The sequence below is a fragment of the Pristiophorus japonicus genome, chromosome 21 (assembly GCF_044704955.1).
Source record: "Pristiophorus japonicus isolate sPriJap1 chromosome 21, sPriJap1.hap1, whole genome shotgun sequence".
NCBI lineage: Eukaryota > Metazoa > Chordata > Chondrichthyes > Pristiophoridae > Pristiophorus > Pristiophorus japonicus.
This window is the reverse complement of record NC_091997.1, coordinates 64,409,215-64,435,676: the sequence shown is the minus strand read 5'-3', so window position 1 is coordinate 64,435,676 and position 26,462 is coordinate 64,409,215. Positions and strand designations below refer to the sequence as shown.

General features: G+C 52.4%; 1 protein-coding gene across 1 annotated transcript in view; it reads right to left on the bottom strand.

Annotated features, from left to right (window-relative positions):
* The window catches only part of LOC139233548 (salivary glue protein Sgs-3-like), a 32,240-nt gene extending 8,275 nt beyond the window's left edge, over positions 1-23,965 (bottom strand). Inside the window, exons 1-2 of the mRNA XM_070863951.1 lie at positions 23,845-23,965; positions 21,322-22,383 (exon numbers count right to left, since the gene is read on the bottom strand). Of these exons, the coding sequence (XP_070720052.1) occupies positions 21,322-22,383; positions 23,845-23,965 (1,183 nt within the window). The remainder of the gene's footprint in view (positions 1-21,321; positions 22,384-23,844) is intronic.
* Positions 23,966-26,462: the final 2,497 nt, after the last annotated feature.

The following is a 26,462-nucleotide window of genomic DNA, read 5'->3' as shown; positions in this document are numbered from 1 at the left end:
GGGGGCCCGTACCCCGACACATGGGGGCCTGTACCCCGACACATTGGGGGCCCGTACCCCGACACACGGCGGCCTGCATCCCGACACATGGGGGCCCGTACCCCGACTCATGGGGGCCCGTACCCCGACTCATGGGGGATCGTACCCCAACACATGGGGGGCCTGTACCCCGACACATGGATGCCTGTACCCCGACTCATGGGGGCCCATACCCCGAAACACGGGGATCGTACCCCGACACACGGGGGGCCTGTACCCTGACACACGGGGGGCCTGTACCCCGACACATGGGGGGCCGTACCCCAACACATGCGGGCCGCATCCCGGGGGAGAGCGTGATTGGGGGAAGAGAGAGCGATGGGGGGAGAGAACGATGACGGGGGGAGAGAACTATGATGGGGGGAGAGAGCGAGCGGGGGAGAGCGTGATTGGGGGGAGAGAGAGCGATGGGGGGAGAGAACGATTGGGGGGAGTGTGCGATGGGGAGAGCGATGGGGGGAGAGCGCGATGGGGGGAGAGAATGATGACGGGGGAGAGAATGATGATGGGGGGAGAGAGCGAGGGGGGGGTAGAGCGTGATTGGGGGGAGAGAGAGCGATGGGGGGAAGAGAACGATTGGGGGAGTGTGCGATGGGGAGAGCGATGGGGGGAGAGAATGATGACGGGGGGAGAGAGAGCGATTGGGGGAGAGAATGATGATGGGAGAGCGTGATTGGGGGGAGAGAGAGCGATGAGGCAGTACTTTCCCAGAAGATGTCGTGCTCTGGAAAGCTCTCTGCGGCCAGATTGATGTGTGGCCCCAGACCACATTCCGGCACAAAACCCCACGCAACATTTTGAGATTCTAGGTTGCATTTGGATTCTAATCTCCATTTTTCAAATCCCAGTTTCTGATTTGCAACATAAGTTGCCCCCGTGAGCTGGGTGTGAGGCAGCGCCAAGTGAAAGCAGCCAGGGTTCCCACTTCAGATCTCTGTCCAGTCACGCTCTCGCAAGAGGAACAGTCACTTGGGCAAGATAGAAATGGGGAGTTGGAGTGGGCTGTATCCCAGCAGGAGAGAAGAAAACTAGTCAAGCCCTAAGAGTTCCCTCTTCTGCTTTGGCGCTGGTATATTGTAGTCTCGACTTGACGATTCCAGCTCTCTCCTGGCCGGCCTCTCTGTGCATTGTTCATCCAATACCCTGCTGCCCGTACCCTAACTGCTGTTCACCCCTCACCGCTTGTGCTCACGTCCGACATTGGCCCCCCAGTTTTGCAACACCTTGATTCTAAAATTCTCATCCTCGCTTTCAAATCCCTCCATAGCCTCTGTGATCCCCTCCAGCCCTTCAATCCCCTGAGATCTCTGCACTCCTCTAATTCTGCCCTCATGACCATCCCTGATTATAATCGTTCCACCATCGGTGGCCGTGCCTTCAGCTGCCTGGGCCCCAAGCTCTGGAACTCCCTCCCTAAACCCCTCCGCCTCCCTCTCCTCCTTCAAGATGCTCCTTAAAACCGACCTCTTTGACCAAGCTTTTGGTCACCTGTTCGAATATCTCGTTATGTGGTTCGGTGTCAAAGTTTGTCTGATATTGCCACCTGTGAAGCGCCTTGGGACATTTTACTATGTTAAAGGCACTATATAAATGTACATTGTTGTCTAGAGTCAATGAAAGTTGAAACTTTGCTTGTGATACCCTACAGATAGTTACTGAAATGGCATTCATGTCGACAGATGTATGACAAATAGCTCGTTTGGGAGCATTTATTTTTATTATACTCGTGCAGTGACTAAAGTGGGAATTATGATTTCATATTGATACACTTTGGAACCCTGAGACCAGCTGGAATTCGATCTGCCCAATTGGTACTTGTGATACATCTACAATCTGTTAAATCCAAGGAAGAGGCATATAAATTGGCCAGAAAAAGCAGCAAACCTGAGGACTGGGAGAAATTTAGAATTCAACAGAGGAGGACGAAGGATTTAATTAGGAGGGGGAAAATAGAGTACGAGAGGAAGCTTGCTGGGAACATAAAAACTGACTGCAAAAGCTCCTATAGATATGTGAAGAGAAAAAGATTAGTGAAGACAAACGTAGGTCCCTTGCAGTCGGATTCAGGTGAATTTATAATGGGGAACAAAGAAATTGCAGACCAGTTGAACAAATACTTTGGTTCTGTCTTCACGAAGGAAGACACAAATAACTTTCCGAATATACTAAGGGACCGAGGGTCTAGTGAGAAGGAGGAACTGAAGGAAATCCTTATTAGGTGGGAAATTGTGTTAGGGAAATTGATGGGATTGAAGGCGGATAAATCCCCGGGGTCTGATAGTCTGCATCCCAGAGTACTTAAGGAAGTGGCCCTAGAAATAGTGGATGCATCGGTGATCATTTTCCAACAGGAACTCTGGATCAGTTCCTATGGACTGGAGGGTAGAAATGTAACACCACTTTTTAAAAAAGGAGGGAGAGAGAAAACGGGTAATTATAGACCGGTTAGCCTGACATCAGTAGTGGGGAAAATGTTGGAATCAATTATTAAAGATGAAATAGCAGCGCATTTGGAAAGCAGTGACAGGATCGATCCAAGTCAGCATGGATTTATGAAAGGGAAATCATGCTTGACAAATCTTCTAGAATTTTTTGAGGATGTAACTGGCAGAGTGGACAAGGGTGGTGGTGTGAGCTGTGAGGAGGACGTTAAGAGGCTGCAGGGTGATTTGGACAGGTTAGGTGAGTGGGCAAATGCATGGCAGATGCAGTATAATGTGGATAAATGTGAGGTTATCCACTTTGGTGGCAAAAACACGAAGGCAGAATATTATCTGAATGGTGGCAGATTAGGAAAAGGGGAGGTGCAACGAGACCTGGGTGTCATGGTACATCAGTCATTGAAAGTTGGCATGCAGGTACAGCAGGCAGAGAAGAAGGCAAATGGTATGTTGGCCTTCATAGCTAGGGGATTTGAGTATAGGAGCAGGGAGGTCTCACTGCAGTTCTCCAGGGCCTTGGTGAGGCCTCACCTGGAATATTGTGTTCAGTTTTGGTCTCCTAGTCTGAGGAAGGATGTTCTTGCTATTGAGGGAGTGCAGTGAAGGTTCACCAGACTGATTCCCGGGATGGCAGGACTGACATACGAGGAGAGACTGGATCGACTGGGCTTGTATTCACTGGAGTTTAGAAGGATGAGAGGGGATCTCATAGAAACATATAAAATTCTGACGGGACTGGACAGGTTAGATGCGGGAAGAATGTTCCCGATGTAGGGGAAGTCCAGAACCAGGGGACATAGTCTTAGGATAAGGGGTAGGCCATTTAGGACTGAGATAAGGAGAAACTTCTTCACTCAGAGAGTTGTTAACCTGTGGAATTCTCTACTGCAGGGAGTTGTTGATGCCAGTTCGTTAGATATATTCAAGAAGGAGTTGGATATGGCCCTTACGGCTAAAGGGATCAAGGGGTATGGAGAGAAAGCAGGAATGGAGTACTGAGGGAATGATCAGCCATGATCTTATTGAATGGTGGTGCAGACTCGAAGGGCCGAATGGCCTACTCCTGCACCTGTTTCCTATGTTTCTATGTTTCTATGAGAGCACCAATGCTCGCAGGGAACAGTCTGCCGGATAGCTCACTAACTGCAGCCCCCCATCAGCTCTCTTTCATCTCCTGTGGTCAATGGTCCTCTGGACATTCCCCTGCAGACCCCACTAATCCCCACCCTGCACACACCCGCACACCCCTCGCAGTCTTCCCTTCCTCATACAATCTATAGCCTCCCATATAAGGCAGGTCCACTGGGACCTCGACACTGCCTTAATCTCTAACCCCCAAAGGTACCCAGCCCAATTGCTCCCCCAACCAATATGTCCCATAAACCACATCGATGAGTCGGTCACCTCATGGTCTCTTTGTGGTGCTGTTACAGTACACAAAATCTTTGTTGCTGGGACATTCCAGCTAATAAATGTCTTTCCTTCAGTCAGGAATTGCTGAAATCCCCACCTTGTGGGTCCGGATGCTGCAAAGAACTTACAACAAGTTGTACGGCCTTGGGACCAATATTCCCAAGGTGGCAGGGGGAGGGGGGCGTTGACTGAGCTGCGAACCCCATTCCCAATACCGTGGATGCGCGCTTTTTCCTATTTAAAGGCCAGGAGCTTGGGACGTTCAAGGCACCATTTAAAGGCAACTTGTTGTCCGAAGGCTTGTCTGGCTTCGAGTTGCTCACTGACTCCCGAGCTATTTCTCCACCTTCAATTACTGGTAATGCGCTTTTTTACAGCTTGGCATTAAATATACGCTTCAGGAAATAACTCTGACTCCCACAGCACGAAACACAGCGAGGAAACAATTGCGGCTTCTCTCTGAGGCCTCCCAGCCTCAGGCCAGTCCTGCACTACAGGCCTCAGCCTTTCACAGGGGAAGGGGAAGGCCATTTAGGCTGGAGGTGAGGAGAAATGTCTTCACTCAGAGGGTGGTGAATCTTTGGAATTCTCTACCCCAGAGGGCTGTGGAGTACATTCAAGGCTGAGATCGATAGATTTTTGGATATTAAGGGAACCGAGAGACATGGGGACAGTGCAGGAAGGTGGAGTTGAGGTGGAAGATCAGCCATGATTATTAAATGGCAGAGCAGGCTCGAGGGGCCGAATGGCCGACTCCTGCTCCTAATTCTTACTTTCTTGAGTACTTACATTCTTCACTTCAAAGGACAAGGGTTTGGATGTTCGGCTTTGCTAATTTTGGGGCGGTAATGGAGGTGGGACGGTGAGATTAGCGCCCGGGAACAGTTTGCGCCTCAGTCAGTAACATTGGGCAGCTGGGCCCTGAGTGTGGGGCGCAGTGCTAAGGGAGGCGTTGTACCCCTCTCTCGGGGCGTTAGGATGGGAAACTCCTGAGCCAAAGAGCCGGGTCGGGAGCGCTCCCAGAGACGCCTGGTGGTGGGGGGGGGGGGAAACAACCCGAAATAAACCCACACCAAAACATTCCCAAAATATAGCCCACGTCACCACAACATAAATCACACTTCACCTCAGGATAGCACTCCTTGCCTCTCCGCAGCCGCTATAGGTCGGACCGCCCGCCCGCGTTTACAGACGGTCCCAGCGGGATGCGCTGCGGGTTGGACTGACGTCACGCCGGAGTCACAATCGGGGCGTCGCACACCGACGCAGCTCGTCCGGGCGGTGCTGCTCCGTGACCCCCGCGGGGCGCTGGACTGACCGCCCACCCTGAGAGCTCACTGCCACCCAGGGGCGAAAAACTGAAGTCTGGAAAATCCCGCCCCAAGGCTTAGAAGTGATTAGACCACGTGTCGCCAGCCTCTCTGATGGCTCAGTTAGTTTATCCAGTGAGGAAGTGTATGGCCCACAGCTCCAGGCCACCATCTTGGTTTGCACTGAGTTAGCTGATCCAGGTGAGCGTGCCCAGACTGACACATGAACAATGGCCTCTGGGGGAGGTCCCGTCCACCCATGGGGCTGTGCTCCAGGATAGGGCCGATCCCTCAGGAACAGCGGGAAGCTGTTCAGCCCCTCGATCCTGCCCCTCAACCCCATATCCCTCTGTACCCTCATCCAACAACAATCTATCGATTGCAATCTTCAAAGGTCCAACTGGGCCCGACCACCCACAGCCTATTGTGGGAGAGAGTTCCAGATATCCGCTGATTTCCAGAGAGGCGGGGAGGGAGGGAACATGGGTCAGCCATTGCCCTTTCAGCGCACGGTTTTATTCTGTGTCCAAGGTTCCTTCCCTTCTGTATGATTGCTGCAGCCACATCCTGTTCAATGCCCCTTGCTGGTGTCAGTCGGCCTCCTCTACTCGACAGAGCAGACGAATTATTCTGTACGAGATGTGCGCGTGTTATCTGCCTTTCTTTGCCCCCACACCCTACACCCCCGCACTGCCCCCTCTAACACCCTCGGCAGCCATCTCACTCCCAACCCTCTCAAAGAAACAGCTCTGAAATATAATCTGAAGAGTCAACCATCTCCCCGGGGAACTCGCAAGGTAGCTTGCTTCTTCGGAGGTTATGAAGGACAATTTCAGGCACGCTGGGGATTTGGTGTTAGACGCATGGCCCTTCACACTCGCTTAATGACACACATCTAACCGGTCACCTTCCCTCCCTCCGAGCACACAACAGCCAGGTCCCGGGGGCACACGACAAGCTTACTTCTGCTTTCAAGCACCTAACCTTTGTGCTTCACATAGCGCTGTCAGACTGAGCACAGATAATGCAAGCACTTCTTAAGAATTTGCTGCCGCTCTGCAATTGTGGACTATTTCCTTGGTATTTTCTGCGATCATCACGGTGATCTGCCCATATTTTGCATCCACCGTCTCATCAAACACTCCGAGGGCAGGTACAGGGGGTTAGATACAGAGTAAAGCTCCCTCTCCACTGTCCCATCAAACACTCCCAGGGCAGGTACAGCACGGGGTTAGATACAGAGTAAAGCTCCCTCTACACTGTCCCATCAAACACTCCCAGGGCAGGTACAGCACGGGGTTAGATACAGAGTAAAGCTCCCTCTACACTGTCCCATCAAACATTCCCAGGGCAGGTACAGCACGGGGTTAGATACAGAGTAAAGCTCCCTCTACACTGTCCCATCAATCAGGACCTCTTTCTATTAGTAATTGCTGTATGAAATGAGAGATTAGGGTGTGTAGGAGTTTTGGAGAATGAGCCGTGACCTGATTGGAAAGTTTTATACCCAGCGGTTTGCCGCTGGGAGCAGACTGAGGTTGTTGCCCACCCATGATGCTTCAGTTGCATAATGAAAGGTTTGGTGAATGAACTGGTGATGATGGATGGGGCTCCTCAGGTTTCTGCTCACAGTAACACCACTGCTGTAATCATCGTACAAGCAAAGCACATATTGATATTGGATCGGAAATAATGACACAGCATCCTGTTGGTCTCAGCTTATCTCGTTTGTACACCAGATATTATTTGAGGTTACTGGGTACAGCGAACAGAATAAGTTCATTAATATGACAGGGGAGAAGGCAGGATATTGATGACAAGACGTGCTCTGGCTAATGTGCGGTGTTCACAGGGAGCCTGAATTATTTATAGCAAGTTAGCTTGGCTGAGAAAAAAGGATCAAAGATCATCCTAGCTTCCAATCAGACAGCCCTCCGTTTTACGCGTGGCTGCCCCCAGTGGCTCGGAGTGGTGGATGCTCGGTCTTTGATGGGCCAGCAGATCAATCTCAGTGTGGACATTTTCAATTGACTCCCGGCCTCAACAGCATTCTGGGAGAGAGTTCCCGATTCCCATGGCCCTTTGTGTGATGAAGTGCTCCCTGACATCACCCCTGAACGGCCGGGCTCTAATGTTAAGGTTCTGTCCCCTTGTTCTGGACTCCCCCCACCAGAGGGATAGGTTCTCTCTATCGAACCCTTTAATCACCTCAAACTCCTCGATTAGATCATGCCTATATTGTCTGTACTCAAGGGAATACGCGACCTGCCACTACCCCACTAACCCTTTGGGTTTTCTGGGAGATGCAGAATATCTCCAAGTTGCAGCTGAAAGTATTGAAGTTATTCTCGATCCTGCAAGCTATTTCTCAGGATCCTCCAGCTCTACAACCCTCTGAGATAAAAGGGGAAGCTCCACCCACCTTCATCACTTGAGTGCTAAGGAATAAAGGACAGGTCACAGACTGACCTCTCAAGCATGAGCCTCGTGTGCATTTATACTGTGTAGTAAGGACATATCAGCACCGAGTCCCGCTCACCCATCACCCCCTGTGCTCGCTGCCCCGTGTCCTAACTCGCACCCAGTCCCACTCACCCATCACCCACTGTGCTCACTGCCCCGTGTCCTAACTCACACCGAGTCCCGCTCACCCATCACCCCCTGTGCTCGCTGCCCCGTGTCCTAACTCGCACCGAGTGGCAGGTCGCGTATTCCCTTGAGTACAGACAATATAGGCGTGATCTAATCGAGGAGTTCGATAGAGAGAACCTATCCCTCTGGTGGGGGGAGTCCAGAACAAGGGGACAGAACCTTAACATTAGAGCCCGACCGTTCAGGGGTGATGTCAGGGAGCACTTCATTACACAAAGGGCCGTGGGAAGGTCCAGGTTAGGAGTGTCTCCCACAAGTTCACCACCTAGTGGTCATTGTTCTCACAGTGTACAACTTAGGTCAGTTTATACATGGGTTACAATGCTGGTCGAATACATGACATCACCTCCCCCCGAAAGTCTTATTGGGATCACAGGTTGAGTCCCTCTGGTGGTTTACGCTCTTTTGTAGAGCGCCTGAGTTGGGGCTCCGGTTGTTGGGCGCTGGCCTGAGTGTCTGCTGTTTGCGGTGCCTCAGGCCTGTCCGGACTGCCCACAGTGATTGGGCTCTCCTCCCTTTGGTTCCGGTGTTCGGTCACCTGTGGTGGAGTGAACTCTATATCGTGTTCTTCCTCTGCTTCTTCTATGGGGTTGCTGAACCTCCTTTTTGTTTGATCCACGTGTTTGCGGCAGATTTGGCCATTGGTAAGTTTAACTACCAGAATCCTATTTCCCTCTTTGGCAATCACAGTGCCTGCGAGCCATTTGGGCCCTGCAGTGCAGTTGAGGACAAAAACAGGATCATTGACATCAATACATCACGCCCTCGCATTCCTGTCATGGTAGTCACATTGTGGCTGGTGCCTGCTCTCAACAATTTCTTTCATGGTGGGGTGTATAAGGGATAACCGGGTTTTGAGCGTCCTTTTCATTAGTAGCTCTGCGGGTGGAACCCCTGTGAGCGAGTGTGGTCAGGATCTATAGGCCAACAGGAGGCGTGATAAGCGGCTTTGTAGGGAACCCCCTTGGATTCTGAGCATCCCCTGTTTGATTATCTGCACTGCTCGTTCTGCCTGGCCGTTTGAGGCTGGCTTGAACAGTGCCGTTCTGACATGGTTAATTCCATTGCCTGCCATGAAGTCCTGGAATTCAGTGCTTGTGAAGCACGGGCCATTGTCGCTGACCAAGACATCCAGTAGACCATGGGCGGCGAACATTGCCCGTAGACTTTCTATCGTGGCAGAGGATGTGCTTAAATTTAAAATGTCACACTCGATCCATTTGGAGTAGGCGTCTACTACAACCAAAAACATTTTTCCCATGAAAGGACCTGCGTAGTCCACATGGATGCGTGACCAAGGCTTGGCGGGCCAGGACCAGGGGCTAAGGGGGGCTTCCCTGGGTGCATGGCCCAGCTGGGCACACGTGTTGCACCTGCGAACACAAAGTTCCAGATCTGCGTCTATCCCTGGCCACCAAACGTGTGACCTGGCAATTGCCTTCATCGTGACAATGCCCAGGTGCTCATTGTGGAGTTCTCTGATGAACATCTCTCTGCCCATCTGGGGCATGACTACGCGGTTTCCCCACAGTAGGCAATCGGCCTGAATCGAGAGTTCATCCTTGCGCCTGTGAAATGGTTTAAATTCCTCAGGGCATGCCCTGTACGTGGCTGCCCAGTCCCCATTCAGGACACATTTCTTGACTAGGGACAGTAGCGGGTCTCTATTTGTCCAGACTTTAATCTGACGGGCTGTCACGGGTGAGCCTTCGCTTCCGAAAGCTTCAACAGCCATGACCATCTCAGCAGTATGCTCGGTAGCCCCCTCAGTGGTGGCTAGTGGGAGCCTGCTGAGTGCATCGGCGCAGTTTTCGGTGCCCGGTCTGTGCCGAATTGTATAGTCATAGGCAGCTAACGTGAGTGCCCACCTCTGTATGCGGGCCGATGCGTTTGCATTTATGGCCTTGCTGTCGGCCAAAAGGGACGTTAGGGGTTTGTGATCTGTCTCCAGCTCAAATTTCCTGCCAAACAGGTACTGGTGCATTTTCTTTACACATATACACATGCGAGCGCCTCCTTTTCTACCATCCCGTAGCCCCTTTCTGCCTGGGACAGACTCCTGGAGGCATAAGCTACCGGCTGTAACTGACCCTTGACATTGACATGTTGCAACACACACCCGACACCATAGGACGACGCATCGCATGTTAACACAAGTTTCTTACATGGGTCGTATAGTGTTAACAGATTGTTGGAACATAACAAATTGCGTGCTCTATTAAAAGCCCTTTTCTGGCTGTCCCCCCAGACCCATTCGCCACCTTTGCGTAGGAGCACATGTAGCGGCTCTAGCAGCGTGCTCAATTTGGGAAGAAAGTTACCAAAATAATTTAGGAGCCCCAGGAACGAACGCAGCTCCGTCATGTTACAGGGTCTGGGTGCTCTCTGGATCGCTTCCGTCTTGGATGCAGTAGGGCTGATCCCGTCTGCTGCTACCCTCATCCCCAGGAATTCTACCTCTGGAGCTAGGAAGACGCAATGTGATAATGACCAGATAACTTGTTTTAGTGATGTTGATTGAGGGATAAATATTGGTCCCAGGACACCGGGGAGAACTCCACTGCCCTTCTTCGAAATAGTGCCGTGGGATCTTTTACATCCACCTGAGAGGGCAGACGGGGCCTCGGTTTAACGTCTCATCCAAAAGACAGCACCTCCGACAGTGCGGCACTCCCTCAGTACTGCCCTTCCGACAGTGCAGCACTCCCACAATACTGCCCCTCCGACAGTGCGGTGCTCCCTCAGTACTGCCCCTCCGACAGTGCGGCACTCCCTCAATACTGCTCCTCCGACAGTGTGGCACTCCCTCAGTACTGCCCCTCCGACAGTGCGGCGCTCCCTCAGTACTGCCCCTCCGACAGTGCGGCGCTCCCTCAGCACTGCCCCTCCGACAGTGTGGCACTCCCTCAGTACTGCCCCTCCGACAGTGCGGCACTCCCTCAGTACTGCCCCTCCGACAGTGTGGCACTCCCTCAGTACTGCCCCTCTGACAGTGTGGCACTCCCTCAGTACTGCCCCTCCGACAGTGCGGCACTCCCTCAGTACTACCCCTCCGACAGTGTGGCACTCCCTCAGTACTGCCCCTCTGACAGTGTGGCACTCCCTCAGTACTGCCCCTCTGACAGTGTGGCACTCCCTCAGTACTGCCCCTCCGACAGTGCGGCACTCCCTCAGTACTGCCCCTCCAACAGTGCGGCACTCCCTCAGTACTGCCCCTCCGACAGTGTGGCACTCCCTCAGTACTGCCCCTCTGACAGTGTGGCACTCCCTCAGTACTGCCCCTCTGACAGTGTGGCACTCCCTCAGTACTGCCCCTCCGACAGTGCGGCACTCCCTCAGTACTGCCCCTCCGACAGTGTGGCACTCCCTCAGTACTGCCCCTCCGACAGTGCGGCACTCCCTCAGTACTGCCCCTCCGACAGTGCGGCACTCCCTCAGTACTGCACTGGAGTGTCAGCCTGGATTTTCTGTGCTCTGGAGTGGGACTTGAACCCACAACTCTCTGACTCAGAGGCGAGAGTGCTGCCCCCTGAGCCACGACTGACACACAAGATCCTAGTCTGACCCTGGTTAGCTGCCCCCAAGTGGCCAGGTATAGTCTCCCTCAGCAAACTCGGCCGGGAACCCTGGTTGAATTTGCAACCTGCCCACATTAATCCAAGGCGCTGAGGCCAATGATCGGCTGCTAAGTATGGCTCTGGCCAAGGTCCCCCGACACAGCACTGACTGGGGCTGAAGCCAGGAGCGCTCTGCTCATTTTCACAGGAGCTGCTGCAGTTATTTAAAATAAGTAAATGGTTGTAAAATGTTAAGCTCCTCCAGTAATTGGTGCAGGGGAGAAGGTTGGCCACTGAGTTTTTGGTCCCACTGCAGCCGTGACAGAGGATTATATCTCCTGCGTGTATAACACGGGCTGCTATCACTCCTCTTTGGCAATAACTCCATCAAATAAAGTCCTTTTGGACGCCTGGTTAGAATGACTAGTCGTCAGCCAGCTGTATGGGGCAAAGGCCTGATCCGTGCAGCCCATGAATCAGCATTACAGCCTGCGCAGCAATGACTCACAGCTCCCCACTCCCAGCCCATTAAATGTGTCAATAATCGCCAATCCAGCATTAAAATCAGTCGCTGTAACTATTTATCTTTTTTTGCCAGAGCTGTGTAGAATGGGTTGTTATTAATCATTGATCATTTGTGGAACGCTAAGCTCAGACGGTTTCACTGGAGCAGTGGAAGAGCAGCAAGATTTCTGCTGGTTGTACACGCAGGCTGGCACGCTTTCTCAGCAACCATTTACCCCCGGGTCTTTCTCACTTGGCTATTTGTGTCAATTGCAGACGTCGTCTGCAGCCTCGAAATGGAGTGAGTGAAGTTGGCGCCTAAATGGGAAGGGTGTGCGGTGTGTATCCACACTCTGTCCGCGTTCTGTCCGCGCACTGTCCGCGCACTGTCCGCGTACTGTCTGCGCTCTGTCTGTGTACTGTCTGTGTACTGTCTGCGCTCTGTCTGTGTACTGTCTGCACTCTGTCTGCGCTCTGTCTGTGTACTGTCTGTGTACTGTCTGTGTACTGTTTGCGCTCTGTCTGTGTACTGTCTGCGCTCTGTCTGCGCTCTGTCTGTGTACTGTCTGTGTACTGTCTGCACTCTGTCTGTGTACTGTCTGCACTCTGTCTGCGTACTGTCTGCGCTCTGTCTGCGTACTGTCTGCGTTCTGTCTGCGTTCTGTCTGTGTACTGTCTGCGCTCTGTCTGCGCTCCGTCTGTGCTCGGTCTGTGCAGCCCCTGGCCCAAACGAATCAGCACTTGAGCTCTCTGATCATCACAGGTAGACGTGTGAGACAGATGGCAAGGGGGAGCTTTTGCAGTGTAGTCACTGTTGAAATGAGGGGAGAATGAAACTCCTGATCCTGAGCATTATGGAGTGTCTGTGATGGTGTGTGTGTGTCAGTGCTGGGCGAGGATAGGATCCAGCTCGGTTGTGTTTGATCATCATCATAGGCAGTCCCTCGGAATCGAGGAGGACTTGCTTCCACTCCCAAAGTGAGTTCTTTGATGGCTGGACAGTCTGATACGAGAGCCACAGACCCTGTTACAGGTGGAACAGACATCCGTCGAGGGAAGGGGTCAGTGCGGCTGGTTTGCCACGCGCTCCTTCCGCTGCCTGTGCTTGGCCTCTTCACGCTCTTTGCGTTGAGACTCGAAGAGCTCAACGCCCTCCCGGATGGACTTTCTCTACCATGGGCAGTCTGCGGCCAGGGTCTCCTAGCTGTCAGTGGTGATGTCGCACTTTACCAGGGAGGCTTTGAGGGTGTCCTTATAAAGTTTCCGCTGTCCTCCTTTGGCTCGTTTACCATGAAGGAGCTCCGCATAAAGCATTTGCTTCGGGAGTCTCGTATCTTGCATGCGTACTGTGTGGCCTGCCCAGCGAAGCTGATCGAGTGTGGTCAGCGCTTCAATACTGGGGATGTTAGTCTGGCCTGATGTTGGTGCGCCTGTCCTCCCAGGGGATTTGCAGGATCTTGCGGAGACATCGTTGGTGATATATCTCCAGCGACTTGAGGTACCTTCTGTACATCATCCATGCCTCAGATCCATACAGGAGGGCAGGTATTACGACAGCTCTGTAGACCATGGTAGATTTGAGGGCCTGGTCTTCGAACACTCTTTTCCTCAGACGGCCGAAGGCTGCGCTGGCGCACTGGAGGCGATGCTGAATCTCCGCATCAATGTCTGCCTTTGTTGATAAGAGACTCTCGAGGTATGGGAAATGGTCCACGTTGTCCAGTGCCGTGGATCTTGATGATTGGAGGGCAGTGCTGTGCGGTGGTGACAGGCTGGTGGAGGACCTTTGTCTTACGGATGTTAAGCGTAAGGCCCATGCTTTCATATGCCTCAGTGAATACATTTACTATATCCTGGAGTTGAGCCTCTGAATGTGCACAGACGCAGGCGTCGTCCACATACTGCAGCTCAACGACAGAGATTAGGGTGATCTTGGACCTGGCCTGGAGGTGGTGTAGGTTAAACAGCTTCTGGTTCTGTAGTTTAGTTCCACTCCAGTGGGGAGCTTGTTGATTGTGAGGTGGAGCATGGCGGCGAGGAAGATTGAGAAGAGGGTTGGGGCGATAACGCAGTCCTGTTTGACCCCGGTCCGGACGTGGATTGGGTCTGTAATGGATCCGTTGGTAAGGATCACAGCCTGCAGGTCAGCAGGTGAAGGATGTTGACAAACTTTTGGGGGCACTCGAAACGGAGGATGGCGCTCCATAGACCCTCGCGGTTGACCGTGTCAAAGGCCTTTGAACAATCGAAAAAGACCATGTATAAGGGCTGGCGCTGCTCCTTGCATTTTTCCTGCAACTGTCACGCTGCAAAGATCATGTCTGTTGTGCCCCGTAGGGGACGAAATCCGCAGTGTGATTCCGGGAGGAGCTCCTCGGCCACAGGGAGAAGACGGTTGAGGAGAACTCGAGCGACAACCTTCCCATGGCTGATAGCAGGGAGATTCCCCTGTAGTTGCCGCAGTTGGACTTGTCCGCTTTTTTAAAAATGGTCACGATCACTGCATCTCTGAGATCTCCCGGCAAGCTCTCCTCCCTCCAAATGAGAGAGATGAGGTCATGTATCCACGCCAACAGCGCCTCTCTGCCACTGGACCAAGACCTTGTTCAGCTAAGCCCGTGCAGCGGTCACCCCACGTTAAAAGAACTCACGCACAGACATCTTCCACTTCGTCAGTATGAAGTTCGGAACCTGGAACATCAGGACCCTCATGGACAATCCCAACAGCAACAGGCCAGAATAACGCACCGCCATAGTTGCCCGGGAACTCAGACGTTTCGACATAGACATCGCCGCCCTAAGCGAGAGCCGGCGGGCAGGGGAAGGCCAGTTGAAGGAAAATGGTGGAGGGTACACCACCTTCTGGAAAGGGAAACCAGAGACAAAACGCCGCCTTCATGCAGTCGGCTTTGCCGTCAAGAATGAGCTGGCCGACCGCCTCAAAGACTTCCCCTGTGGGGTCAATGAACGCCTCATGACTCTCTCTCTCTCACCCTATCTCGGAACCAATGTGCCACAGTCATTCGTGCATATGCCCCTACATTCGATGCAACAGATGAGGCTAAAGAGGGTTTTTATTCCAACCTCGAGACATCCTTGTCCCGCGTCCCCACGAGCGACAAATTGATCCTCCTGGGTGATTTTAATGCCAGGGTCGGCAAAGACACAACCCTCGGGGGAGGCGTGATTGACAGAGAGGCGGGTAGGGAAAGCCATCTCCAGCGGTACCCTACTCCTGACAAAATGTCTAGAACATGAACTCCTCATCACCAACACCCTGTTCCGCCAGAGGGACAAATACAAGGCATCGCGGCAACACCCTCGCTCCAAACACTGGCACCTGCTCAACTATGTTATCGTCCGAGTCAGGGATCGCAAGGATGTGCGCATCACCCGCGCCATGACAGGAGCTGACGACTGCTGGACGAACCGATCCATCATCGACATTAACATAGCCCCAAAGCAGTGGGGACAGCAGAAGCAGTTCCGCAAAAACGTTAATGCCAGGGCATTTAGAGACCCAGCAAAGAGAGCCCTATACAGCCAGCGCCTCACAATCTGGCGTGCCTTGATGACCCTGAGATGCTGAATGCCCATAGTGCTTGGTCTGACCTCCAGGCCTCCATAACCAGTGCCGGTGAAGAGACACTTGGTCACTCAACCAGAAAACACCAGGACTGATTTGATGAAAATGATCAGGAGATCGAAGAACTAATAGATCGCAAGCGCAAAGCATTTCTGAGCCTCAAGCAACAACCCAACTCAGGAGCTGCAAAACAACATTACAGACGGCTCAAGGCTCAGGTCCAAAAGAAACTCGGGACATTGAAACATAGAAAGTAGGTGCAGGAGTAGGCCATTCAGCCCTTCGAGCCTGCACCGCCATTCAATATGATCATGGCTGATCATTCCCTCAGTACCCCTTTCCTGCTTTCTCTCCATACCCCTTGATCCCTTTAGCCTTAAGGGCCATATCTAACTCCCTCTTGAATATATCCAATGAACTGGCATCAACAACTCTCTGCGGTAGAGAATTCCACAGGTTCACAACTCTCTGAGTGAAGAAGTTTCTCCTCATCTCAGTCCTAAATAGCCTACCCCTTATCCTTAGACTATGTCCCCTGGTTCTGGACTTCCCCAACATCGGGAACATTCTTCCTGCATCTAACCTGTCCAGTCTCGTCAGAATCTTATACGTTTCTATGAGAACCCCTCTCATCCTTCTAAACTCCAGTGAATAAAGACCCAGTTGATCCAGTCTCTCCTCATATGTCAGTCCAGCCATCCCTGGAATCAGTCTGGTGAACCTTCGCTGCACTCCCTCAATAGCAAGAACGTCCTTCCTCAGATTAGGAGAACAAAACTGAACACACTATTCCAGGTGAGGCCTCACGAAGGCCCTGTACAACTGCAGTAAGACCTCCCTGCTCCTATACTCAAATCCTCTCGCTATGAAGGCCAACATACCATTTGCCTTCTTCACCACCTGCTGTACCTGCATGCCAACCTTCAGTGACTGATGTACCATAACACCCAGGTCTCGTTGCACCTCCCCTTTTCCTAATCTGCCGCCATTCAGATAATATTCTGCCTTCATGTTTTTGCCCCCAAAGTGGATAACCTCACATTTATCCACATTATACTGCATCTGCCATGCATTTGCCCACTCACCTAACCTATCCAAGTCACCCTGCAGCCTCTTAGCGTCCCCCTCACAGCTCACACCGCCACCCAGTTCAGTGTCATCTGCAAACTTGGAGATATTACATTCAATTCCTTCATCCAAATCATTGATGTATATTGTAAAGAGCTGGGGTCCCAGCACTGAGCCCTGCGGCACCCTATTAGGGACCTAAAGAACAGGCGGTGGATGGAGAAAGCACAGGAGATACAACAACTGGCCGGCAGCCATGATATGCGAGGATTCGTCGCTGCAGTCAAGGCCACCTATGGCCCAAACTCCCAAGGCCCCACCCCACGACTGGCCAAGAACGGGGAAACACTCATCAAGGACACCGAGGCTGTCGGGGCCCGATGGAAGGAGCACTTTTAAGATCTCCTCAATCGAGACTCTGCCTTTGACTCGAGTGTTCTCGACTCCATCCCGCAGCATGCGACCCGCCACCAGCTCAGTGAAACTCCAACTTTGCACGAGGTAGGCAAAGCCATAAAACAGCTTAAGAATAACAAGGCTACAGGTGCGGATGGAATCCCTGCTGAGGCGCTAAAATATGGCGGAGAGGCGCTGTTGTGTTTGATAACACTGCTGTGAAGCACTGTGGGATGTTTTACTGTGTGAAAGATGCTATAAGTATACAAGTTTTAATAATGATGATGTTGTGAAGCTCTGGTAGAACAGTTGGGGGCCTAGAGGGGGGGGGTTTCTCCTGTCTTGCAAGGAGCCACAGCTTTGCGAGGGCCAGAGTCTTCGAGTGAGGAGATTATTGGAAAGGTGACAAGATTTGGATAGTCCCCAGGAATTAAAGGTTCATCTCCACACAGCTGTGAGCTGCAATGTATGTAGGGCTGTTGCATTGTGAATGGTTTAGCCAGTCACGTGATGTTCACAAGACTCAATAAAACCCCAGCCAGTTGGGTTCAGGGGATCCACGATGAGGTATGCAGTTGCGAGCCTGGTGGATGAACCGGTAATGTGTCGTGTGATTGTTAAACTTTTGTTAATAAACCAACTAGTTCTTAATAGCAATGTGTTGCTATGAATTCTTAAGCAAAGAACCCAAAGAAGCAAATACATTACACAAGCAAAAACCAAGGGAAAAATCATAGGGCCCTTAACCAAAATGTTTTTTCTGATTCGTTGTCCTTGAACATTGTAGGTTATTGGTTATACACATACTGGAGGTGGGAGAAATGGCTGTCTCACTGACAGTCAAGAAGCATCCAATCGCTTTTCAGTGGGCGGACCATCACGGGGATGGACATGTGAGCCGACCAATGGCAAGAGAGTGCGGGGGCAGGGCGGTTGGTCATGTGATGAAACCTCCAGGAATCTAGAACTAGGGGGCATCGTCTCAGAATAAGGGGTCACCCATTTAAAACTGAGACGAGGAGGAATTTCTTCTCTCAGAGGGTTGTAAATCTGTGGAATTCTCTGTCCCAGAGAGCTGTGGAGGCTGGGGGTCATTGAATATATTCAAGGTGGAGATAGACAGATGTTTGAGCGATAAGGGAGTGAAGGGTTATGGGGAGCGGGAGGGGAGGTGGAGCCGAGTCCATGATCGGATCAGCCATGACGTTATTAAATGGCGGAGCAGGCTCGAGGGGCCGAATGGCCGACTCCTGCTCCTAGTTCTTGTGCTGTTATGTAGCGTGGGTAAGCTGACATGTCGCCTACACACTGCTGGCAGAGCGAGAGAGCGAGTGTGGGTACGGCCATGCAGATCAGGCGGAGGGGAAGGTGCAGGAACGTGTCCTGTGCACTTCCACTCACACCAGCAACTTTACCTTTAAGAGGCTGGTACTGATGGAGCCTTTTGGGCCCTGTGCTCGGGGTTGCTATGGAAACCACTGCCTGCAATTTGAGTATCAGATCCCTGCAGAGTGCTGGTCTCTGCGAGCACCAGCTGAAAGTGAAGCCGCTGCCCGTGTCTGACAGGAATAGGATTACAATGCCTTTGTGATGGACAGAGAGCGTTTGCTCAGCTCAGGCTGGGTGTAGGAAGCGAGTCAGCCAATGGCGGGAGGGTGGGGGAGAGCGTCATGGCGATGGGCGAACACACACTCGCGAGGGTACCTCGATACACTCGCCCCTTCTCCGGGGGGTCCTTGTTCACGCACTCTGACAGCAAACCATTCTGGGTAGGAAGGCCAATTTTCAAACTACGCTGCATGATACGCTGGCTGATTTCGACCAGCGATGTGGCAGCAGTCTGGTAATTGGCCTCAGGACCCGAGGCCGGTTAGGGGTGCAGTTCAAATGCTCTGGTTAACTGACCATCGGCCCCGTCCAGAAAGTGCATCTTTGTGGCTGTGAGGGCATGCCACTCGGGCACTGAGGGCCACTGTTGGTCACAACTGCCACTCACATTCCTCCAGCCACAAATGCACCAGGAACAAGTGGGCAGTCAGTGTGTGTGGGACTATACCCCAGTGAGAGTCAGTGTGTGTGGGACTGTACCCCAGTGAGAGTCAGTGTGTGTGGGACCCGTACCCCAGTGAGAGTCAGTGTGTGTGGGACTGTACCCCAGTGAGAGTCAGTGTGTGTGGGACCCATACCCCAGTGAGAGTCAGTGTGTGTGGGACTGTACCCCAGTGAGAGTCAGTGTGTGTGGGACTGTACCCCAGTGAGAGTCAGTGTGTGTGGGACTGTACCCCAGTGAGAGTCAGTGTGTGGGACCCGTACCCCAGTGAGAGTCAGTGTGCGTGGGACCCGTACCCCAGTGAGAGTCAGTGTGTGTGTGACTGTACCCCAGTGAGAGTCAGTGTGTGTGGGACCCATACCCCAGTGAGAGTCAGTGTGTGTGGGACTGTACCCCAGTGAGAGTCAGTGTGTGTGGGACCCGTACCCCAATGAGAGTCAGTGTGTGGGGGACCGTACCCCAGTGAGAGTCAGTGTGTGTGGGACCTGTACCCCAGTGAGAGTCAGTGTGTGTGGGACTGTACCCCAGTGAGAGTCAGTGTGTGTGGGACTGTACCCCAGTGAGAGTCAGTGTGTGTGGGACTGTACCCCAGTGAGAGTCAGTGTGTGTGGGACCCATACCCCAGTGAGAGTCAGTGTGTGTGGGACTGTACCCCAGTGAGAGTCAGTGTGTGTGGGACTGTACCCCAGTGAGAGTCAGTGTGTGGGACCCGTACCCCAGTAAGAGTCAGTGTGTGTGGGACCCGTATCCCAGTGAGAGTCAGTGTGTGTGGGACTGTACCCCAGTGAGAGTCAGTGTGTGGGACCCGTACCCCAGTGAGAGTCAGTGTGTGTGGGACCCGTATCCCAGTGAGAGTCAGTGTGTGTGGGGCCCGTATCCCAGTGAGAGTCAGTGTGTGTGGGACCCATACCCCAGTGAGAGTCAGTGTGTGTGGGACTGTACCCCAGTGAGAGTCAGTGTGTGTGGGACCTGTACCCCAGTGAGAGTCAGTGTGTGTGGGACTGTACCCCAGTGAGAGTCAGTGTGTGTGGGACTGTACCCCAGTGAGAGTCAGTGTGTGTGGGACTGTACCCCAGTGAGAGTCAGTGTGTGTGGGACCCATACCCCAGTGAGAGTCAGTGTGTGTGGGACTGTACCCCAGTGAGAGTCAGTGTGTGTGGGACTGTACCCCAGTGAGAGTCAGTGTGTGGGACCCGTATCCCAGTGAGAGTCAGTGTGTGTGGGGCCCGTACCCCAGTGAGAGTCAGTGTGTGTGGGACCCGTACCCCAGTGAGAGTCAGTGTGTGTGGGGCCCGTACCCCAGTGAGAGTCAGTGTGTGTGGGACCCGTACCCCAGTGAGAGTCAGTGTGTGTGGGGCCCGTACCCCAGTGAGAGTCAGTGTGTGTGGGGCCCGTACCCCAGTGAGAGTCAGTGTGTGTGGGGCCCGTACCCCAGTGAGAGTCAGTGTGTGTGGGGCCCGTACCCCAGTGAGAGTCAGTGTGTGTGGGGCCCGTACCCCAGTGAGAGTCAGTGTGTGTGGGACCCGTACCCCAGTGAGGGACAGTGTGTGTGGGGCCCATACCCCAGTGAGAGTCAGTGTGTGTGGGGCCCGTACCCCAGTGAGAGTCAGCATCTACGAACCGAAGGGAAAACAAATTAAAACCTTTCATTTTGAGACTCCTAATTCTGAGCAATAAAAGTCCTTTTAAACGTAGCTGCCTAACTGATGCAGGAAGCAGGTTTTGTCATACTGCGAGCTGAATAATTTAAAACCACATGATAAAAATAAATGCTGGATTGCTGAGGGCTGATTTCAGCTCAATAAGCAATGTCTTATTTAAATCTTTGTTATACACCTGAGCTTGTTTCATTCTCTGTTTATTGGGTCTGTGATTTATAGACTCCAGTACACACACTCACCCTGCCTTGCTCACTGCCACAGGAGCAACGCATTGAATATATTGTAGTAATTTCCCCCTGATAATAGAACTGTAGAATTCAGTAATGATAGATTATCGTAACTCTGTTATTATAATGCAGCAACATGCAGGAACAGCTACCCATGCTTAAACTGTGACCCTGCCAAGCCGGGCCTAGTAATTACCGTCTCCTTGCTGCATGGCAGGCACTCTTTGATTCGGCCTTTATGCTGGGACCTGCTAAATCGGTTTTCCTTTTATGCTTCTCAGCGTGAGAGATGTTAGTGTCAGGAAATGGAACTCCAGGAACACCTTGGGGCCGAATTTGACGCAGGTTGTGCCCACAGCCACCGCGGATCTGCCGGGAATGTAGATTTTCGGGGGGGATTCCTCCGGAACTGCCCACCTGCCGTCCAGGATCCGCCTGGCGGGAGTTTGGTGATGGAGTGGTCTGTCGGCGGGAGTTTGGTGGCGGAGTGGTCTGTCGGCGGGAGTTTGGTGGTGGAGTGGTCTGTCGGCGGGAGTTTGGTGGTGGAGAGGTCTGTCGGCGGGAGTTTGGTGGCGGAGTGGTCTGTCGGCGGGAGTTTGGTGGTGGAGAGGTCTGTCGGCGGGAGTTTGGTGGTGGAGAGGTCTGTCGGCGGGAGTTTGGTGGTGGAGAGGTCTGTCGGCGGGAGTTTGGTGGTGGAGAGGTCTGTCGGCGGGAGTTTGGTGGAGAGGTCTGTCGGCGGGAGTTTGGTGGAGAGGTCTGTCGGCGGGAGTTTGGTGGAGAGGTCTGTCGGCGGGAGTTTGGTGGTGGAGAGGTCTGTCGGCGGGAGTTTGGTGGAGAGGTCTGTCGGCGGGAGTTTGGTGGTGGAGAGGTCTGTCGGCGGGAGTTTGGTGGTGGAGAGGTCTGTCGGCGGGAGTTTGGTGGTGGAGAGATCTGTCGGCGGGAGTTTGGTGGTGGAGAGGTCTGTCGGCGGGAGTTTGGTGGTGGAGAGGTCTGTCGGCGGGGGTTTGGTGGTGGAGAGGTCTGTCGGCGGGAGTTTGGTGGTGGAGAGGTCTGTCGGCGGGAGTTTGGTGGTGGAGAGGTCTGTCGGCGGGAGTTTGGTGGTGGAGAGGTCTGTCGGCGGGAGTTTGGTGGTGGAGAGGTCTGTCGGCGGGAGTTTGGTGGTGGAGAGGTCTGTCGGCGGGGGTTTGGTGGTGGAGAGGTCTGTCGGCGGGAGTTTGGTGGTGGAGTGGTCTGTCGGCGGGGGTTTGGTGGTGGAGAGGTCTGTCGGCGGGAGTTTGGTGGTGGAGAGGTCTGTCGGCGGGAGTTTGGTGGTGGAGAGGTCTGTCGGCGGGAGTTTGGTGGTGGAGAGGTCTGTCGGCGGAGGTTTGGTGGTGGAGAGATCTGTCGGCGGGGGTTTGGTGGTGGAGAGGTCTGTCGGCGGGAGTTTGGTGGTGGAGTGATCCGCCGGAAGGGTGTCATGCAGCTCGCCCGTGCCAGATGCTGCCAATCAGCCAGTTTGGTGAAGGATGCTGGCCTCAGATTGACCGGCCGCCCACCAGAAGGACCGCTGACAAAAAGCCGGTGTGACCTGGTGGTGAGTCGGTCAGCAGGGAGGAGGGATCGGGCAGCGACTCCACCATCGAGTGGGACTGCTGGGGAAAGGTCGCTGGACGTTGCGTGATCTTGTTGCTGATGGTCAGGTTTTATTTGGATGTGATAAAAGCGACTGAAATGTGTCTGGGCTGATGGAAACTTCCTTCTTTGACCTTGCTGAACGACCTTCACTGAGAAGCCCCAATGGCAAAGGCAAAATAATTAAGTGAAAAGTCACATTTTGTCCATCCAGGCTGATTAATTAATTCTGTGACACATTCAAGAAGTTCTCAGGAAGTGCTATATATAGAGGCATAGAAACATAGAAAATAGGTGTAGCTGTAGGCCATTCGGCCCTTCGAACCTGCACCGCCATTCAATGAGTTCATGGCTGAACATGAAACTTCAGTACCCCATTCCTGCTTTCACCCCTGATCCCCCGAGTAGTAAGGACGACATCTAACTCCTTTTTGAATATATTTAGTGAATTGGCCTCAACAACTTTCTGTGGTAGAGAATTCCACAGGTTCACCACTCTCTGGGTGAAGAAGTTTCTCCTCATCTCGGTCCTAAATGGCTTACCCCTTATCACATCAAGGGCGAGAGGGTTAGAGTTAGAATGATCTATTGTAAGCCTGAGACAGCTGCAGACTCTGACAACATTTGTCTGGGAGGAAAAGGGTATAAAGTTACAGCTATTCGACTTTAGGGGCAGCACGATTACAGAGCAAACTGAGGAATGACTACGGTCAATAGAACACAGCAAGAGACCATGAGGTTTCAACGAATAGACTCTCACTAGTGCCTCGTTAATGTGTCTTTCTCTGTACTGCAAGGAAACTACGCCTTAAAATCTGTACTGACTCATCACAAAAGACCTGTACCCAGCGTGCCTTGTTGTGGTGATGGACACAAGTCTATTCTGAGAGATATAATTAATCTGACAAATCGAATAACTCTCACAGCACATAAATCGTGCTGCGATGGCCTGATGACAGGACCCCATTATACAGTACAGTCAGATGTGGATGGGAAAATATTCCTGATAAAGCAGATGACCTGACGGATTGATGAATGTTACTCACAAGGCACCATACATGACGTTAAAATCAGACACTCACCAAGAGAGGGTCAACAATGTCAGTGTATTTACAAGTGCACAATAACAAAGGTTACATAACATTATTAAACCACCAACACTCACCCCTCTACCAGCACCACCACCACCTCTCCCCCACCCCCCCACCACTTGAAGCGATGCCAAGCTCCCCTTCCTCGCCCTGCCTACACCACTGTGTCCCGCTCCCCTGCCCCTCACTGCCCCTGGTTATCGAGATTGTGCAGGAGGGCAGTGGGATGTCTGCAGACGTGTGCGTCTCGGTGAGAAGGCAGGGGGCATGAGCGAAGGTGTCGGGATCTCCTGCTCCTCCGGACCCGTCTGCCTGGAGGGTGTGGGCTCGGGGGCTTGAACCACGCGTCCAGAAGCCATCTCTTGCCTCATCGCCTCAATGCTCTCGGTTGTGCGCTCTAGCACAGCGATGAGCCGGTCCATCCTGTCATGGTGCTGCTGGCTGAAGGGGTCATGCTGGCAATGGTCCCAGCCACGGTCTGGAGCATATCGCGATCTCTCTGCACACTTGTCCATGATAGCTGGACCATCTCCAGAATTGCAGAGATCCGTGCTGCATCCACAGGTGACTCCTGTCTGCTGGTGGGTTCTGGCGCCTTGCTTGCCTTCGCGCCACGGCCTCTGCGCTTGGTTGAGCTCGCCAGCGTGGAGTCCGTTCCAAATCCCAGGAACTCGGAGCCCGAGGCCTGGCTCACATGGCGGGAGGCTTCTGTCATCCTGTTCCTGCTCCTGGAGCTCAAGGGGCTCAAAGTCGGGCCCTGCTCCCTCCTCTCTCCTCTTCTTCGTGGCTCAGGGAGGTGGGAGCAGTGGAAATGGGTGATCAGAGTGGGGGGGAGGGGGGGAGGCAGGGGGGCGGGGTGGAGGAGGGATCCGCTGTCTTAGGCTGGGGGCGGGGTCGGGGTGAGAGACGTTGGGGTCTGACGGCTTCTCTGAAACATAGAAACACAGAAAATAGGTGCAGGAGTAGGCCATTCGGCCCTTCGAGCCTGCACCACCATTCAATAAGATCATGGCTGATCATTCCCTCAGTACCCCTTTCCTGCTTTCTCTCCATACCCCTTGATCCCTTTAGCCGTCAGGGCCATATCTAACTCCCTCTTGAATATATCCAATGAACTGGCATCAACAACTCTCTGCGGCAGGGAATTCCACAGGTTAACAACTCTCTGAGTGAAGAAGTTTCTCCTCATCGCGGTCCTAAATGGCCTACCCCTTATCCTTAGACTGTGTCCCCTGGTTCTGGAACTCCCCAGCAACGGGAACATTCTTCCTGCCTCTAACCTGTCCAATCCCGTCAGAATTTTATATGTTTCTATGAGATCCCCTCTCATCTTTCTAAACTCCAGTGAATACAGGCCCAGTCGATCCAATCTCTCCTCATATGTCAGTCCTGCCATCCCGGGAATCAGTCTGATGAACCTTCGCTGTACTCCCTCAATAGCAAGAACATCCTTCCTCAGATTAGGAGACCAAAACTCAACACAATATTCCAGGTGCGGTCTCACCAAGGCCCTGTACAACTGCAGTAAGACCTCCCTGCTCCTCTACTCAAATCCCCTCGCTATGAAGGCCAACATGCCATTTGCCTTTTTCACCGCCTGCTGTACCTGCATGCCAAACTTCAGTGACTGATGTACAATGACACCCAGGTCTTGTTGCACCTCCCCTTTTCCTAATCTGTCACCATTCAGATAGTATTCTGTCTTCTGTTTTTACCATCAAAGTGGATAATCTCACATGTACCCACATTATACTGCATCTGCCATGCATTTGCCCACTCACCTAACCTGTCCAAGTCACCCTGCAGCCTCTTAGCATCCTCCTCACAGCTCACACCGCCACCCAGCTTAGGGTCATCTGCAACCTTGGAGATATTACGTTCAATTCCTTCATCTAAATGTATATTGTAAATAGCTGGGGTACCAGCACTGAACCCTGCGGTACCCCACTGGTCTCTGCCTGCCATTCTGAAAAGTACTTATTTATTCCGACTCGCTGCTTCCTATCTGCCAACCAGTTCTCTATCCAGGTCAGTACATTACCCCAAATACCATGTGCTTTATTTTTGCACACTAATCTCTTGTCTAAAGCCTTTTGAAAGTCCAAATACACCACATCCACTGGCTCTCCCTTGTCCAGTCTACTAGTTACATCCTCAAAAAATTCTAGAAGATTTGTCAAGCATGATTTCCCTTTCATAAATCCATGCTGACTTGGACCGATCCTGTCACTGCTTTCCAAATGCGCTGCTATTTAATCTTTAATAATCGATACCAACATTTTCCCCACTACTGATGTCAGGCTAACCGGTCTATAATTCCCCGTTTTCTCTCTCTCTCCTTTTTTAAAAAGTGGGGTTACATTAGCTACCCTCCAGTCCACAGGAACTGATCCAGAGTCAATAGACTGTTGGAAAATGATCACCAATGCATCCACTATTTCTAGGGCCACTTCCTTAAGTACTCAGGGATGCAGCCTATCAGGCCCCGGGGATTTATCGGCCTTCAATCCCATCAATTTCCCTAACACAATTTCCTGACTAAGAAGGATTTCTTTCAGTTCCTTCTCTTCGCTAGACCCTCGAACCCCTAGTATTCCCGGAAGGTTATTTGTGTCTTCCTTTGTGAAGACAGATCCAAATTATTTGTTCAATTGGTCTGCCATTTCTTTGTTCCCCGTATAAATTCACCTGCTTCTGTCTGCAAAGGACCTACGTTGTTCTTCACATATCTATCGAAGTTTTTGCAGTCAGTTTTTAGGTTCCCGGCAAGCTTCCTCTCATACTTTATTTTCCCCCTCCGAATTAGACCCTTTGTCCTCCTCTGCTGAATTCTAAATTTCTCCCAGTCCTCAGGTT